Here is an 18,021-nt window from a genome sequence, read left to right as displayed (position 1 = left end):
ATTACACGTACATACTTAAATAACGAAATAGACGACCTGTAACCGTTGTTATCAATAAACTTTTATTTTAATTTTCTTGTCTGTGCTCCAACTGGTGATAAAGAAAATAATATATTAAAAAGAAATTAAAAAAAATATATTCACTTTGAGACTTAAACTCTAATTTCTGTCAATACGAATCAGCTGAGCATGTACAAACTTAACTTAGGAAAATAATATTTTATTTTAATACTGTGATAGGTACTCTTATATTTTAGTTTTATTATTATTTTTCTCTTAGTTTATTGTTGTATGCACAAATAGCTCTGTTTTACTCTGTAGAAAACAATTTGAATTAACATGATGTTAAAATATTTTCATTAAGGAAACTGTAAGTCTAGTTTTAAGAAAATTTCCAGTGTTATATATAACTATAAAAGACTGTTTGTTTTTTGAATAAATAAAAATAAAAAAATAAAAATAATATCTCTCATAACGCATTGTTGTAGCAAACTGAACGAAGCGTTCACTCGCATCGACCAGCTGCACGGCAAGCGCGTGTTCGGCACTTACTTCAGGGTCTCCTTCTACGGCGCCCTGTTCGGAGACCTGCACGCCGAGGAGTTCGTCTACAAGGAGCACGCGCTCACCAAGCTGCCCGAGATATTCAGCAGGCTTGAGGTAATAACCCGAATATCCCTTTGAAATGCCTGTTATCATAATTAAACATATTAGTTAGTACTAGATGCTTATTAGTTATTAGAAAATAAAACTTCAGCGTAGGATGTAGGTAACTCAATGTAGTAATGTTTTCAATCTGACTACACAATACAGGCGTAGCCTAGTGTGGCAGTCATAGGTTAAGTAAAACCTGTAAACTTTTTGGCAAATAAAACTATTTTTATTTTTATTTTTTATTTATAAATAGGCAGAGTGCCGGGATGGGAGAAGACACCAAACTCAGGTTACTGTGTTATCGTTTATGTCATGACACTATACAAGTCACCACCCATCTCCCTAGTAATTCTAATGATCAACTATATATATCGTTAACCTACGTGTCTTGAAGAGGAAAACCCTTATCGGATGGAGAGGTATTTTATCTCTTTATTAATTCGCTTAGTATCCACTACGTGGTTTACGTGTACATACGTATACTACGTGACCTACGTGTAGATACGCACATCTGCCTATCACACCTTTAAAACAAATACTTCAGGGTCCCTAACCTCTTCGGTGTGACAAAAATGTTCTATTGAAAATTAAAACGTGAACTTGATCCGGGTCCCATTTTGTTTTGCGGCCTCGAAATCAGACTCAAATCAGAAAACGCACTCCTCACCAAACATCCGACCTCACAAAACAGAAATTTGATTTTTATTTGTGCGGACAAACACACATGAAAATCACATTTTAAATCCCGTGATCTTGCAAACATTATTCAGTAACTTTTTGTACTTTCAAGATTGTAAATACTAAACTAATAGTGTAGTATGTATTTGTATATGTATTTCAAATGTATTTCAAAAATGTAGGAGTAAACATAGTTGGACAGTAGGTAATTTAAGTGCGTACATTTACTTAAAGAAGCATGTAAACTTTCCTTATTAACTAGGTACTAGGTAGGTTCGATTCCAGCCTGGGGCATTGGAGGCCTGGGTCACTTATTCTTAGTATGTGACATTTATTTTACTTTATAATCGAATTTTCCACAGAACTTCTACGGTCAGCGTTTCGGCGCCGATAACGTGGTGATAATAAAGGACAGCAACATCGTGGACTCTTCAACGCTACCGGCCGATAAGGCGCACATCCAGATCACGTACGTGGAGCCCTACTTCGAGCCCCACGAGCTGCGCACGCGCACCACGCACTCCGAGCGGAACTATAACATCAGTGAGTAATATACTGCATTCAGCACGAAGATGTAGAGATAATGCAGGTACACGCGGTCACGTCTGAAAATATCGATACAGACAATGTTCCAAAAGTATGTATATGTCACCGTAAAATTGTAAACACTCGTCAGTTTATAATCTCGCTAGTTAAATTATAAACTGACGGCAGGGAGATTATAAACTAACCTAACCTAACCTACATTACATTATAAACTAACGGGTTCACAATCTTACGGTGTCATATATACTACTACCTTAATATATATTATGGGCAAGGACCTGTATACATATATTTGGCACTTTGTCCGTGTCGATATTTTTAGACGTGACTGTACATGAAGCTCTACTTCGTGCCCCACGAGCTACGCACGCGGACCACACACTCCACTCAGAGCGCAACTATTACATCAGTGAATCGAAATTTACGAGTAAATTATGATAGTGTCTGATTCTTTCCGTTCAGATATTTCTCATTCGTATGTGTTTTTCCAAAGCGTTTTCCAAAGCACAAAGGCTCAAAAAAAGCGTTGGTGGCCTAGCGGTATGAGGGTGTGACTTGCAATCCGGAGGTCGCGGGTTCAAACCCCGGCTCGTACCAAAGAGTTTTTCGGAACTTATTGTACGAAATATTATTTGATATTTACCAGTCGCTTTTCGGTGAAGGAAAACATCGTGAGGAAATCGGAAGCCTAGTTTACCCTCTGGGTTGGAAGGTCAGATAGCAGTCGCTTTCGTAACAACCAGTGGCCACGCCAATTCCTGGGATTAGTTGCCAACCGGACCCCAGGCTCCCATGAGCCGTGGATGCCGGGACAACGCGAGGAAGATGATGATCATGATTTTGTCTATTTCCAGAGCGGTTCATGTACGCGACCCCGTTCACGGTGGGCGGGCGCGCGCACGGCGACATCGCCGAGCAGTGCAAGCGCAAGACCATCCTCACCACCGCGCACCACTTCCCCTACGTCAAGACACGCATACAGGTACACACAGGCAGACACACTGATAAACTGTGGAACTCTCCGTTCGTCAAGGTGCGCATACACGAACGCACAGACAGACGCGGAAACTAGAAATTTACTTGTGAAAAACGGCGAAATTAAAAAGCTAAATATCGCCAGGCGCGATTGCGTCGCGTCGCTACAAGGCCTACAAGTACCTACAAGTACATGTGGCCCACACCAATTTTGGTGTCTAATAGCCATAGGAGTTGCTATGTAACCGCTACGGAATGGACGCCTGCTCGCGCTTGCACTACCTAGCGGTCATATCTGTCGTAATATACCTACGCGTTTTGTTAGAGAGTGAACCTTCTGTACCTAATACTATTATTTATTCTGTGATATCGCATTCTTCTTGTTCAACTATCTATATCTGTGTGAAATTTGGAGCTAGAGAAATGTTCAGTCCAGTAAAAAATATATGATATAGTCTGTCAAGCCGGATAATATATGTCAGTAACAATGTAAAGTAAACTAAAGTATGGTATCCCTAGGAAACGGACAAAAAGCAGCAATGTACATACATCGAACATCGATGAAATGTAAACAAAACAGTTCCACAGATAAGATATAAATGACACGCGATTTTCGAACAATTCAAATATAGTGTTACTAGCCCGCGATTTTTAAAATTTGCCCCCTTTTTCTACTAACAAAATTTGCTTCACCATAATTATATATTTTATCATTTGATTTCAGGTGGTAGCTAGAACTCAGATCATCCTCACGCCGATCGAAGTGGCCATTGAAGATATCCAGAAGAAGGTCAGTAGTATGCGTGGAAGTCCAATCACTACATAGTATAAAACAAAGTCTCATCCCGCTGTTTGTCCCTATGTATGCTTAGATCTTTAAAACTACGCAACGTATTTTGATGCGGTTTTTTTTATAGATAGAGTGATTCAAGAGGAAGGTTTGTGTATAATTTGTTAACCCGTGCGAAGCTCGGGCGGGTCGCTAGCTTCCAATATAACTTGGAACTCCGGTAGCCGTTTAAGAAGTGTAATGCGCTTACGGTAGATGTCGCTAGGCGCCTCCCTAAGGCACGTATGAGGGATATGGTGGAAATATTCGCAGTCATCGAGTAAGTTTCGGTAGCTCAGTTGGCAGAGCAAAGGGCTGGTATCCCAGAATCACGAGTTCGTGTATATTATACCTTTTCGTTTAAAGGTATATATAATATACACGAACAATTCTTGTATATTTATTTATATATTGATATTTCGGGGATCTCGAAAACGGCTCTATTTCGATGAAATTTGCTATATGGGGGTTTTCGGGGGCGAAAAATCTGTCTAGCTAGGTCTTATCTCTGGGAAAACGCGCATTTTGGAGATTTATGTTTTCCCCTTTTTCTCCCAGATTTGACATTAGTGAGATGAGATACTACAAATTTAATTTGTTTTTCAGATAAACGAGCTGGCAGCGGCGACGAGCCAGGAGCCGGCGGACCCCAAGATCCTGCAGATGGTGGTGCAGGGCTGCATCGGCACCACCGTCAACCAGGGCCCGCTCGAGCTCGCGCAGGTAACTCAACCAGGGCCCGCTCGAGCTCGCGCAGGTAACTCAACCAGGGCCCGCTCGAGCTCGCGCAGGTAACTCAACCAGGGCCCGCTCGAGCTCGCGCAGGTAACTCAACCAGGGCCCGCTCGAGCTCGCGCAGGTAACTCAACCAGGGCCCGCTCGAGCTCGCGCAGGTAACTCAACCAGGGCCCGCTCGAGCTCGCGCAGGTAACTCAACCAGGGCCCGCTCGAGCTCGCGCAGGTAACTCAACCAGGGACCGCTCCGGTATCCCTTTCAAGGGGTTTCGATTGGGTTTTACGTAAGGCTTTGCTTACCAAAACCCCTTGTATTAGGTTACTAGCGACCCGCTTCGGCTTCGCACGGGTAGTTCAACGAATTTACACAAAACCTTTTTAAATTATACACAAAAACCTTCCTCAAGAATCACTCTATTAGTAGGTGAAAACCGCATGAAAATTCGTACAGTAGTTTTTGAGTTTATCGCGCAGGGTCTTTAAAAAAGTACAGTATTAGTTACAGCAGCGGTCGGCAACCTGCGGCCCGCGGCCGCATGCGGCCCGTGAACCTGTCACTTGCGGCCCGCGAGCCCCCCCGGCTGTTTTGCATCTAATATTGACAAACGACAATGTCTGATAAAGTCATAAATATTAACAAAGTACGGACCGCGTCAACTTCGTTAACTACTATGTGGCCCTTGGCTGCTAAAAGGTTACCGACCGCTGAGTTACAGTATTGATGAAGCTTATAAACCGATCCAATATTGCAAATCCAACATTGTAAAAAAATCTATGCATTAATTTTAAAAGCCGTATTTAGAGGTATAATAGTGATTTATGTGACTGCTACATAATGAAAGGCATTAAAATACGAGTGTCGGTTTAAGAAACTCACTTCGTTCGTTTCTTAAAAGGATCACACGTGTCTGTTGGGGATAGCCTCAAAACCATACAACTGCGATAACTGCACACGTTTAACAACTCTCACATTGCAGGTGTTTTTGGCGCCGGTGGCGGACGGGTCGCAGCCGCCGACGAGGTTAACCAACAAGCTGAGATTGGCCTTCAAGGATTTCTCCAAGAAGTACGTAAAAGTTATAAATCATACTATAACCAAAGAGTCATTTCATTTCATTTATTTATTGATGGTAGAAGATATGTAAAGTTCCAAGAAATTATGCGCCAGAGATTTACAGCCGCACTAGACGGCAAAAATTACCGCTTAATATACGGGGCTGTCCAGCGTCATATACTTCAGCTGTTACATTCGTGACATGTATTTTTCATATACATAACAAACCTCTCCATATACGTAGTTGAATCTTTCTACACTAAGGTTATTATTAGACCAAGTTATAGGCTATAGAGAACTTCAATCTATATTGACATTTTCCTAACGGTCGTCTAGCCTAGTCGGTAGTGACCTTACCTACGAAGCAGGAGGTTCCGGGTTCAAATCCGGGTAAGGCCATTTATTTGTGTGTTTATCACAGATTTTTGTTCCTGAGTTACGGATGTTTTTTTTTTTAAGTATCTGTCTATTACAAGTATTAGGTACATACATATTATATACCTATATCGTTGTCTAGTACCCACAACACAAGCCTGAATATATATGAAGCTTAGCGAGGCCCTTTTCTTTCACAGTGCCCGAAGGGGCCTCGCATAAAGCCGTGGGCACGGCCCACTTCGCCCACGCCTAGCTCCGCCACTGTTGGCCCTTAACATATTCAGTGGAGTTCACTGTTCGTAGGCGCTTTTCGCTACTTACGGTTTCTCCCGTGTTATCGGCTACGCTCGTAGCGCGTAGCTCGCGCTGGCAATGAATCTGTTAATATATGTTTTGTGTTCAGATGTCACGACGCCCTAAAGAAGAACAAGAACCTGATCGGCAGCGACCAGCGCGAGTACCAGCGCGAGCTGGAGCGCAACTACGCGCGCTTCGCGGAGCGCCTCGCGCCGCTAGTGCTGCCCCACCACTCGCACGCCGCGCTGCTCAGGTACCATAGCCTCCTATAGTTTGTAGCTTTCTAGTAGAGCCCGAAGGCTTATCCTATTGTCTATTGTTCTGTAAAACCGCACGTGCTACTTACCTGCAAAAAAGGGTCCTAATTATTCTATTTGGCACCTGAGCGCGGGCTAGTCCGACGCTCGAAAAACCAGTGTAGGTGCGCTCTCCGATAACGCGCCTCTGTTACGCATCTCGATGAGACATTTTAGACTGGTTCTGTAGCGTTCGACTCGCCGGCACTCAGTAACCGAAGTACCGATTTTTTATGCAGGTGGTTGTGGCACGTGGCACGAGCGGTTTTACTTAACAATAGACAATAGGATTAGCCTTCGGGCTCTATTAGAAAGCTACAAACTATACCCATGGCCCGAGGTCCTACCTATACTACTTCTTCAGTTCGATGAAATTTAAACCATATTCAATTGGAACAGAGTTGCATTTCCTTTGTTTCGTTAAATTTTCAAACAAATAAAAGTCAACTCTATTCCCTGCACTATAGGTTCAGATTTCAGTGGCAAATTCTGGGTTTTTGCATTGGATTGGTTGGGTTTTAGGAGGATAGGGAATCGGGACCTCACCGACAGCGACCAGCAAGAGTACAGTCAGCAGCAGAAGTTGCTAAGCGGGCGAGGTGTTCAAAATTACCTTGACCAGGCGTGGCTCACTCCGCGATTTAGTCGCGTCGCTTGGCCCACACCAACTTTGGTGTCTAGCCACAGTAGTTGCCGCGCACCGCTACGGAACGGACGCCTGCTCGCGCTTGCGCCACCTAGCGGTCATATCTGTCGTAATAGACGCGTTTTGTTATAGAATGAACATTCTGTACCTAGTACTATTATTTATTCTGTGCCTTGACAATAACAAGCTCTTATTCTCTTAACAATAAAGTCGCGTCAAGATCATTTTGAACACCTCGCCCGCTTAGCAACTGACTACCAGCTCAGGTACCATAGGGAACGTGCATGAACTGTAGGGGGCACAAAAACACCCCGTTTATGCTGCGCGAAGTGTAAATGTCGAGTTTAAGCTTACAATGTAGCCCACGAGATGGCAGAACCTACAATTCACAAGAAAAAGTACGTGCACTTTAGAGGGCAGCACTTGCTTTGTGGCGTGGCGTATTTCATACAAAATTTGTATTACATCTATGAAAATTTAAACATTCACTACCTACTAATAATTGTAAATTCACTACTTCACACTGTCAAGAGTCAAATTTTAAATGAAGACTAAATAACGTTTTTTTTTCTATTCACAGCAATGGCGTCAGCAAACCCGACTACAAGCTTCAAGCGTAAATTATGGATTACACTAACATTCTGTATTGCTGTAAGTACATTATATTGTACAAGACGCAGACAAGACATCCTCTAGACTGAGCATAGTAACGCTACCCGCTCTGCCACTATATACGGTAGTTTTACTCCATCTTCGAGTCAGTGTCAGAATCCCGTGCCGTGATTGGTCCGTGTCTTTGAACGTGAACGGACGTGATTGGTCCGTTCAAAGACACGGACCAATCACGGCACGGGATTCGCTCACCTCGTCCCCCGCACCCCCGTATTTTTGGCAGCATCGGTTTCATGAAATAATTGCTCTAAACTCCGTCTAGAGGATTCCTAGTCTATGGTACAAGACGAGCAACCAATACGATCCTATAAGGTACTACCCGTTCACTTCGACTTAACGCAACTTTAATATAAAAGACGTTATATTCAACAAGTTTGAATGCTTCAGTATACTCATATTATTATAAATAGTATTAAAATATGTAATTTAGAGATTGAGGTTAAGTATAAAAATGGACGATTGCAAATAGTTTTAAGTTTGTAAGTTATCATGAGATCTAATAAATAATGTATTAGGTAGGTATTTTCATATAACAATGCGATATTGAACCGTATTCGTACCGCATAAGGTTCTATTTTCAAACATCACAACGTGATAGGAGTATAAGAAAATAACTAAATAACCACCGACATATTTGTATTATTATGCACAAAGAATAAATATTTATTCCTATAATTTTATATTCGTAAAGATCTTATTTGTAAGAGTGTTTTTATTACTTTTAAGTTCTAAATTTCGGTATATCTTAATTTAAGCCAGAATGAATTTAAACACCGAAAATTACGTAAAAAATAACATTTCAATTATATAAATATCCAATCATCAAAAAACATTCACTACAAAATTATACTATGATTGGTTGATTAAAAAATGTACTTACCCTAACCTACCTTACCTTTAGTCCTAAATTAAATTTAAAGACTGTGTTAAATGTGTGAATGTTATATTATATGGAAGTGTATATAAAGTCTGATAAATTCCTTATAATTTTCCCACGTATTTATTCGTCATTGTGACCTTAATCTGGCATTTCTGTCAACAAACAATAGTACATTACATACCTAGGGAGGTGAATTTGTGAATGCTCCAGATCGCAGGTGTTTGTGGCCCGAACCGAAGGTGAGGGCCATAAATATGCGATCTGGGGCTTTACGAATTACCGCCCGTGGTTTGTCTAAAGTTTTACGTCTTGCCTTGGTGAGATTTTCTCCTCGCGTAGCGTTAACGTAAAATACTGAACATAATCGTCCGACTCTTTACAGGTTTTCCTAAGGGTGGTATTGCACCGGTCCTATTTCTTTGTCCAATGTGTATTTGCGTCTTACATTTAGCTTAGTGAGAGTGAGACGCAATGCGCATTGGACAGGTGGATTACCAACCTAAGCAATGCCATTACAACTAAACTGTGTTTATACAACTAAACCTTTCAAATGCGCAAAAAGTGCAAAATACATGGTTAATAATCAAGTCGCGGAAAAACGCCTGTCATTTTGAAAACAAATCATAATTTAGGATCCATTTTCGAGTCGAAATGTTCGTTTACGGTCTACAGATGTCATTGGGGCATATTTAATCGTTGACATGGGTGTAAAAAGTCTGTGTTGTACGGAACAGGGTAATTAATATTTTCAAGATGACGGGCGTTTTTCCGACCCTTTTTAAATAATACAGGATGTTTCCTGTAACAGGAGCAATAAATTAAACTGTAGGCTTAATTTTTTTAAAGTTGCTGAACAAATGTTGGTCAGTTTGAGGAGTACAGCCTTTAGTTTAATTTATTGCTCCTGTTACAGGAAGCACCCTGTATAGTAAAGACTTGACGTAGAAATCCTTTACGATTTAGGGCACAGCTTCTCCCAACCTTGATGGTGCAAGATTTCAATATTTTTCTATGTCTGTATAGTCATTTGTAGATTATTCCATGACATGTATACATGAGATTCCAAATAAAACATCCAAATGTATGATTAACAGTTATTTTATTTATTATATACCTACAGATTAATTACCTGAACAAGATTTCACGCTAATAATAAGGGTTTTAGTAATTTTCAAAAATTAATAAAAGAAACGTATTTTTCAAAACATTTAATTAATTAGTACATCAAAACAAATAACATACAATTTCAAATATTTCGGCAAGTTGCATTGAATGTATTGGACCGACTAGAGATTTACCGACGGATCGATACACAATCACACGTTTAGTAATATAAGAGCGGAATATTCGTTCAAAATTCAATCTAAAACTAAATTAACATACGGTTCAAATTTAAATACACTTGCTTATTAATTGGTACTTATATTACTGAGCGTGCGGCGTATCAGTTGCATGCTAAAATAGCACGATATAATTGGACATCAGTTCTCAGGGTAGGTACTCGGATGTTTATTGCTAAACAACAGTTGAGAGGGACACATTGAAAGAATAGGATTGTATTATTTTCTTACTTTATTTAAACAAGCAACAGAGTCTCTTTCGGTTGCCCATATAATATATCGAGTGGTTTTTTTAAATTACTTTGCATTGAATCAGATCCATAATAAAAATGTACGTTCACGTGAAAAATAGGCAACCAGCATTTTACATGTAACCAATGAGTATAGATTTTATAGAGAGTTACTGTCATGGTCAATTATGTAGCCGCAGTAAATACACCGCCATCTTTTGACAGAAGATTAAAACTGTTAGAACGCCATTTGACTTTGATCCTTATTATTTCACTGATATGTGTTAATTTGTAATTATATTGAAATGAACGCCATCTAGGCGAGAATAGCCTAAAGGTATGGTGCAATCTTTTCGAAAGATGGCGCACCATACCTTTGGCCTACATTACCAGGCCATACTTGGCTACATAATTTACCATGACAGTAACTCTCTATAAAATCTATACTCTTTAATGTAACTAAAATCATCATTTATAAGTACCTAGGTATAATTGACGATTTTGGAGTCGTACCATATTCTGATTTATGAGGCGTTAATTTGTAATGCGAATAACATTACATACTTAAACGGCAACATTTTTCTTGTGAACGCTTTATACAAATTGGAAGACCACAGTGACCATTATAATTTGATTTGAGAGATCAACTACATATAACCAGTAACAAAGAGATCTAGGATAACGTAGAAAACGAAAACCAAAGGGATAAATAAGTTTCTTTTGAACTTGTAACAATTAAAACCATGTGGTATTAATGCTACTCAAGTTATTAAATTTTTTGGTTGCAGTTTGCTTCCTTGGCCCTTTATGATATAAATTATAAGGTTTTGAACCATATAAGGTTAGAAAATTTAACAAGTTACCATTAACACTGGACTTGGTCCATGGAAACGTTTACAGATGCCTGCAACTGAATTTTCAAATACAAACATATTTGCTCAATCACAAAGTCATGTCGGTTGCCTGGCAACCACATATTTAACATTCGGCGACCAACCCGGTGAACGACTCAGTGTTTGCACTATAAGTATAACAAAATGTAATTTTATATGTATGCAATGTTCATTGGAACTAATTTATCTTTATCAAAATATATTTTCCTTTAATTTTAATTTACCTATTTCAAATAAACGATACAGCACACGTGTGACATTCTAAAAGACGATAAATTGTATCATTTGTGACTATCATTAATTTGAACTTTGACCTAATTGTGATAGTTAGAGAACATTTCAAGGTAATGAACACAACAAACCAATTTTTTTAATATTAGAGAGAGGTTTAGATATTTTTTTAAATCCATTGAAAAAATATTAAGGTTAAGTACAGTTTATTCCTGGAGTTTATATTGATGTGCGCTTTTAAAATCATATAAAAATATTTAATTGAAGTACATCAATATTATTGATAAGCAATTTGATAGGTACTTACTTAAATCGTTATATTTTTTTACCAAAGTGGTTTTTATATAGCTGGTAAATTTTAATGAAAGTTTCATATGATGGATAAATCGACGCTTATATAAACACGAACATGTTTACTCGTAAAGTGCTTGAGCATGAACTCTTGGCTATTTTGGCCCTAAATGTAAGAAATCTTTTGTAAATTTTAATTGCACTGATATCCCCTGTCGTAGCCTTATTCTATTGAACAATTATATTGTTTCTGGTCCCTGACTTCGGTTCTGTATCGAGTTGAAGGCACTCTTGTAATAAAATTGTGGACAGGTATGCTCATATACGTTGTTTGTATGTGACAATGTCATTATTTTAATTTTTGGCAGATTTTTTGAGACCACACCTATTCCTACAAATATACGTTGCATATTCGATTTTATTGTGTATGTATTAAAAGTTGTATTCTACAAGTCGGCCGAAATGAATTACCCTTAGCCCAAACTTATACTGGCAACTATGACATGAGGACATGACAAACGAGCTAGATCGAGTTTGATAGTACGAGAGTAATATATTATAATAATTGATCTTGCTTCTTCAGTGGCCATAAATAGATGCTCGCCACTTTATCTACTCTTACAGTCGGCGCGACCTAAGATCACATATTTGACAGTCTTTATCAATTGATTGAGTTATCATTGGTTACAAATGTTGCACTATAAATTCAAGCTTTCACTTATGAAATTTTATAATATTACTGTCATCCAATAAAACCATGCTGTTCAGTCCTAAATGCCTTATAATTGGATGGTCTCTAATTCTCTATTATACGATTACGCAAAAAGCGACAGGTATGAGGATAGCTTTTTAGATATCTTAGATTTTTTTAATCATAATTCGCATGTCATAATTGTCAGTAAGTGTCTCGGTTAGGGGGTCATCCACACTTACATTAACTACGCTAAAGATTACACACAGTAATGGCACATTTAACATGTAGCATTCAACATTACTATAAAAACTATCTGTTATATGATTATAATAAATCTTTGCTCTAATCACATCAGTACAGTTTTCCTTACACTTACATATTTAGCTACTATGTCGACATTAAGCTAATAATATTTTTCGTTACATATCACAATTTGCGGACATGTAGTGGCGAATGTGACCTAATTTCGACCGGTAGCATTCTCAAATTCCACCATTTCAATATATTTTTTATTAAACCAATATTGACGTGTGCAAAGTAATATAATAATAGTAATTATAGTACTTATAGGTATATTAAGACTGAAAGTAGTAAAGATTGCCTACCTAGTCGTGAGAATCAAATAATCTTTTTTTAAGTCATTCCGACGATAATAATACGAGGCCTATTTGAGAGATTTAGGAATTACAATGTACACGTTAATATTGTTTTTACTAATAAGTAATGATGAACTTGAGAAAGCACCCGCCGGGCCGTTAAATTCGCGATTAATTTCCAAGGTTTTAATCAGTCGCGTTTTATGTCCTCCCGCGCAATCAGGGCAATCCCAAGCGTCTTTTGAGCGTCGGCGTCTAGTCAGCGCTATGGAAAATGGCGTCGCTGCGCAGTTGCGCCAACGTTGCGTCGAGCAGCAGCCATAGAGTTGACTAGACGCCGACGCTCGGGAGACGCTAGTGGCCGGCACATACTCGTACCGTTCTTAAATACGCCATCCTTTGGCCACATTACAACAATTTAGCTATGACAAACATTATCAGTTCCATTCTGAAACGCATACTAATACCATACATAATATACGAATCAAGATAATTTACATTGGTAGTTTAAATAAAGTACCCAGCAGAATTATGGTCACGGCATAATTGTTGTAATAGTTTTTATTTATGTAATTTATTGGGAGGCAATATTTTTTAAAACATACTCATCATTATCAAAAGTGACATTCAACTCCCATCGTCTACTACAATGCATGAGATTAATTGAAATTAATTTACTATTTGATTTCCTCTTTATACAAATAATTACGCTATGACTACTATATCTTCACTTATAATAAAATCAAAAAGAATTCCTTAACTTAATTTTAGACGTGTGTAAAAATGGTCAAGATTAAACTAAAATCATGATTATAATTTACCAAATCCAATCGTCAATTTAAATATATTAGGATAGTTTAAAAACGCTCAAGTAACATACAGTACAATACTTAAGATTAAATTAACGCGCGAATTACTTCCCGAGAACTCAAGTAGTAGATTACTTACATACTTTTATAAATGTAACTTTTAGTTAACGAATACAGGTCAGTATTTTCATGTAGGTATTGTAACTTCCAATTACATTTGAATAAAAAAAACAATCCAGAATCGAAAATACTGTCCTGTAACCTGTAACATCTACATTTAACAGGGCTTCATTTTTAATAACATTTCCAAAGCTGCGTACAACAATTTAATCGATCATCGATTAAATTCTCCACCTAACTTAACCCTCGAACATCAAGCAACATGATTATGTATATTCCTACACGCATCGACACTTAAAAACGAATTAATGTAATAACAACATCGATACAAAGCTATCACTATTTACATAAAATTCGAAATCAAAAATTGCGTCCATCCACTCCCATCGACACTCCAAGGATTCATTTGCAGAATATAATGTAATTTGTTGGCCCTGTAATACTGACTCACATGAAAACATAATTGACTCGTCCGCTGTTTACAAACATCCAGAAACACTCCACACACGAATATAATATTGAGAATCATTAACACTTCCAGCCAGAGATAGTGTCCACGTCGCTTATCCTAGCATCCATTCATCCGGACCATTAAATATTCACGTAAAAACTGTTTTGAGCCTTTGACACGTCACTATAGTATGAAATGCACAGCACTGTCTGTTCCCGGCCGTCCCGGGGCGCCGCAGTTTAAACTGCAACAAAACATTAGGTTAATTTTGTCAACGTAATTTTGGTACAAGATAAAACTTATTTTCTTAAATTTAAATCGAGCGGCAGCTAAAAATTGCCGCATTATTGTCGTATAAATTCTATCGTAAGTTCGTACAGAATGATTAACAAACGAGGCTAATCAGAAGAAGAACTCACCCTGATCGAAGGTGCTCGGGTTGATGTAGGAGAGCAGGTCGCTGTCGCTCATGTCCGTGAGCCCCTGCACGGGCGCCGTCATCTCCTGCGACACGGCCTGCGACACGGCCTGCGACACGGCCTGCGACACGGCCTGCGTCACGGCCTGCGACACGGCCTGCGACATGGCCGACAGCGGCGGGTCGGACGCCGGCTCGCTCGGGCTCGGCTGCTCCGGCATCTGCATCGCGGCGCCGCCCGCGCTCTCGGTCGTCAGGATATTGGCGGTGTTGATCGCCGACGTCACGAGCGCGTTCATGGTCGAGTCGGACGTCAGGATCTCCGCGGCGGCGTTCAGGATCATGGACTTGACGGCCGAGGGCGGCGTCTTCACCGAGCTCGTCAGCTCCGTCATCATCATCAGCTCCTCCTGCGACGCCGGCGCCTGCAGCACCATGCGCGGCCCGGCCTCGCACATCATGCCGGGGGACACTTGCGGGTTCAGGATCACGTCCGGGGAGATCGCCGACGGCGGCAGCGGGGCCATCAGGGCGTCGCGAGGCGGCACGGGGCCGACCGCCGCCGTCGGGCTGAGCAGCACGTCGGACGCGTGCGACGCCGTCGAGGACGCCGCGGACGCGCCGGAGAGGTGGTCCTCCACGCGCGAGTTGACCAGCTCGTCGAGTTTGGCCGCGTCGGCCGGCAGCATCACCGCCGTCGCTTTCATCGCGTCCTCCACCAGGGCCTCCATGTGCGCGGTCTGTTGCGCGATGCGCTGCTCGATCTGATCGGTCTCCATCTCCATCTTGGTGATCGTGAAAGGGTTGAACGGCTCGGCCGGCCGCTGCTGCGGCTGCGTCATGCGGCCGAAGGCGAGCAGGCCGGGCTCGGCGGCGGCCGCCACCTGCATGGTCGCGTCGGCGATCATCAGCTCGCGGTTGAGCGCCTTCATGTCCCGCTGCATCGGCATCGCGTCGTTCTCGGCGGAGATGAGCCGCCGCATCGGATCCATGGCCATCGACATCGGCGCGGGGTACATCTGGCCGCCCGGGTCGTCCGAGTTGAAGATGGCGGCGGTGACGGACTCGACCATCTTGTCGGTCTGCACCTGGTTCTGGATGGCCTGCAGCTGCTGGGTGAAGGAGGCGAGGGGGGAGGGGGGCTCGCTCTGCGGGGCGGCGGGCGGGGACAGCTTGATGGCGAAGGAGGGGCCGTCGCGGCTCGCCTCGGCCTTGAGGCGCAGGTCGACCACCTTCAGGTCGTCGGGGAGGCGCTCGGGCCCGTCGGGGCCGCAGGAGTCGTGCTGGCTGGAGTCGTCCTGCAGCTCGGCCTTGAGCCCGAGCGGCTCGTGCGGGTCGGGCACGATGAGCGAGGGGCGGCGCGCGGGCGGCCGGGGCGGCGGCAGCATGGCGCCGCCCCACATGAGCACGGGCCGGGCGTCGTCCGCGCCGGCGCCGGCACCGGCACCTGGGGCGACACGGAACACGGGGTCAGTACGACGGCCGGACGGGCGCGGTCAGCCTAACTAAGTGCCTCGGGGCTGGCGGGCACTGGGCGGCTAGCTACGTGTGGGTGCAGTCTGTACCTACAGTCAGCCTGAAGTGTTCGTGAGCAGTGAGTTCGTCTCGTATACTGAGAGTGCGTGCAATACAAGTTTCGCCCATAGTCAATTAAGAAATTCGAATGAAAATCATATACTTGATTATGTGTGAATATGTTGCGTATTATATGAATAAGTGTTATTTTTAATTGTGTTGGGTGTGGAAGTCCTTTCCTAACTGAACTAAGATTTTTAAATATTTAGAAAGCTTAAACTTCCAAACAGACGACATAGATTCTTGTATTTACCTATAGCTCATATGCCTAGCTGACCTATTTGACTGTAGTTCTTTTCACAGAGCTTGGGTACGGTGACACTTCATCTGAATACATATTTTCAATATTTTGTGTTTTAGGGTTATAAATTGTAAGGATATGTCAGGTATCATTTGTTATGGATTAAATGTATGATTGTTATAACTTTATAAGTTTGGGAGTGTTTATGTTAAGGTATAGAGTGTGTGCGGAAAGAGAAGAGTCGTGGAATGTATGGGGCCCAATACATTCCACGACTCTTTCTCATTCCGCACAAACTCTATAAAAGAGAAATGAAGGCAAGTTACAAATATATATAAAAATGAACCAAAATACCAAAATAGTATGTTAACCTGAAAACTAGCGTTGTAGTAAATACACTGCAACCTGCAACATAACGCTGAGGCAACCGCCTATTTAACATTCACGAATATTTCTCTCCTAGATGTGAAACTCAATTTCTTAGTTTTTAAGTCTAAAATTTAAGGTTTATCTGTAAAACATGTGTTACACTATCTGTTAACTCTACCATTTTATGTGATGTTGAATAAAAATGTTCTATGTCTATGTACTTAAGTGCAATTCGAACTCTGATTATTTATATTTTTGTATAAAATTCAGATTAGGTATACCTATTGTATAAATATAAAAATGCACATTACATACGAGTGTATACTGTATGTTCCGAAAATCGTTATTTCCTAATTGCAGTTTCGCCATTACCATACCATACCATACCATACCATTACCATGCCATACCATTCGCATTATTTCTCACTTTATATTTTTCTCGTAATCTTCCTTTCCCTATAGCAACTTTAGTCATTCGCATATTTTTCCATTCTATTTTTTTTTGAAAAACTTATTTTCCCGGTATGTTTTGTAACCATTCGCATTATTTTCCAACTTAAATAGACGGAGCCCCGCTTCGCGGGGCTCCTATTTCTGGGCGGTTTGCCCTTCGGGCATCTGAAGCTACCTAACGAACCTAACCTACTTACCTACCTACGCTTTTTTCCCCAAAGTGTAATGTTTTCACGGACGTCTCACTAAATCAATAGCTAGGTAGGTTAGGTTCGTTAGGTAGTTAAGTTGCAAAGGAAATGTTTTTTGAAAAGAAACAGTCCGACGAACTCCAGATTTGATGGACACCCCAGCGTTTTTCATAGTTTGTTGTTGTTATGTCAGGCAGAAAATAAGCTACTAATAAATACATAGAATGGGTAAATATGAAAACGGTTCAAAAACATATCGAGAAAATAAGCTACTAATAAATACATAGAATGGGTAAATATGAGAATGATTATAATTGCTATTGATAAATGAAGCTTACGAGAAAAATAAAAAGTGGAAAAAAATGAGAATGGTATTAACTGCCATTTAGGAAACTACAGTATACACTCTTACATACTTGGAAGTTGGAATTACGAATGTCTCGTCGTAGGTACTTTTAATATTTAGTCAACGCAATTAA

General features: G+C 40.9%; 2 protein-coding genes across 2 annotated transcripts in view; one reads left to right on the top strand and one right to left on the bottom strand.

The window, feature by feature from the left end:
• LOC134648378 (dedicator of cytokinesis protein 7) overlaps positions 1–18,021 on the top strand; it is a 258,518-nt gene that overhangs the window by 47,610 nt on the left and 192,887 nt on the right. Inside the window, exons 33-40 of the mRNA XM_063502906.1 lie at positions 489–660; positions 1,695–1,875; positions 2,733–2,860; positions 3,578–3,643; positions 4,289–4,405; positions 5,395–5,483; positions 6,253–6,399; positions 7,669–7,739. Coding sequence (XP_063358976.1) covers positions 489–660; positions 1,695–1,875; positions 2,733–2,860; positions 3,578–3,643; positions 4,289–4,405; positions 5,395–5,483; positions 6,253–6,399; positions 7,669–7,708 — 940 coding nt within the window. The 3' untranslated portion in view covers positions 7,709–7,739. The remainder of the gene's footprint in view (positions 1–488; positions 661–1,694; positions 1,876–2,732; positions 2,861–3,577; positions 3,644–4,288; positions 4,406–5,394; positions 5,484–6,252; positions 6,400–7,668; positions 7,740–18,021) is intronic.
• LOC134648382 (nuclear factor of activated T-cells 5) overlaps positions 14,038–18,021 on the bottom strand; it is a 104,650-nt gene continuing 100,666 nt past the window's right edge. Inside the window, exons 10-11 of the mRNA XM_063502911.1 lie at positions 14,715–16,160; positions 14,038–14,539 (exon numbers count right to left, since the gene is read on the bottom strand). Coding sequence (XP_063358981.1) covers positions 14,535–14,539; positions 14,715–16,160 — 1,451 coding nt within the window. The 3' untranslated portion in view covers positions 14,038–14,534. The remainder of the gene's footprint in view (positions 14,540–14,714; positions 16,161–18,021) is intronic.

The sequence above is a fragment of the Cydia amplana genome, chromosome 5, assembly GCF_948474715.1.
Source record: "Cydia amplana chromosome 5, ilCydAmpl1.1, whole genome shotgun sequence".
Taxonomy (NCBI): Eukaryota; Metazoa; Arthropoda; class Insecta; order Lepidoptera; family Tortricidae; genus Cydia; species Cydia amplana.
Note: the sequence above shows the minus strand (reverse complement) of the source record. Positions and strands in the feature narration are given on the sequence as shown.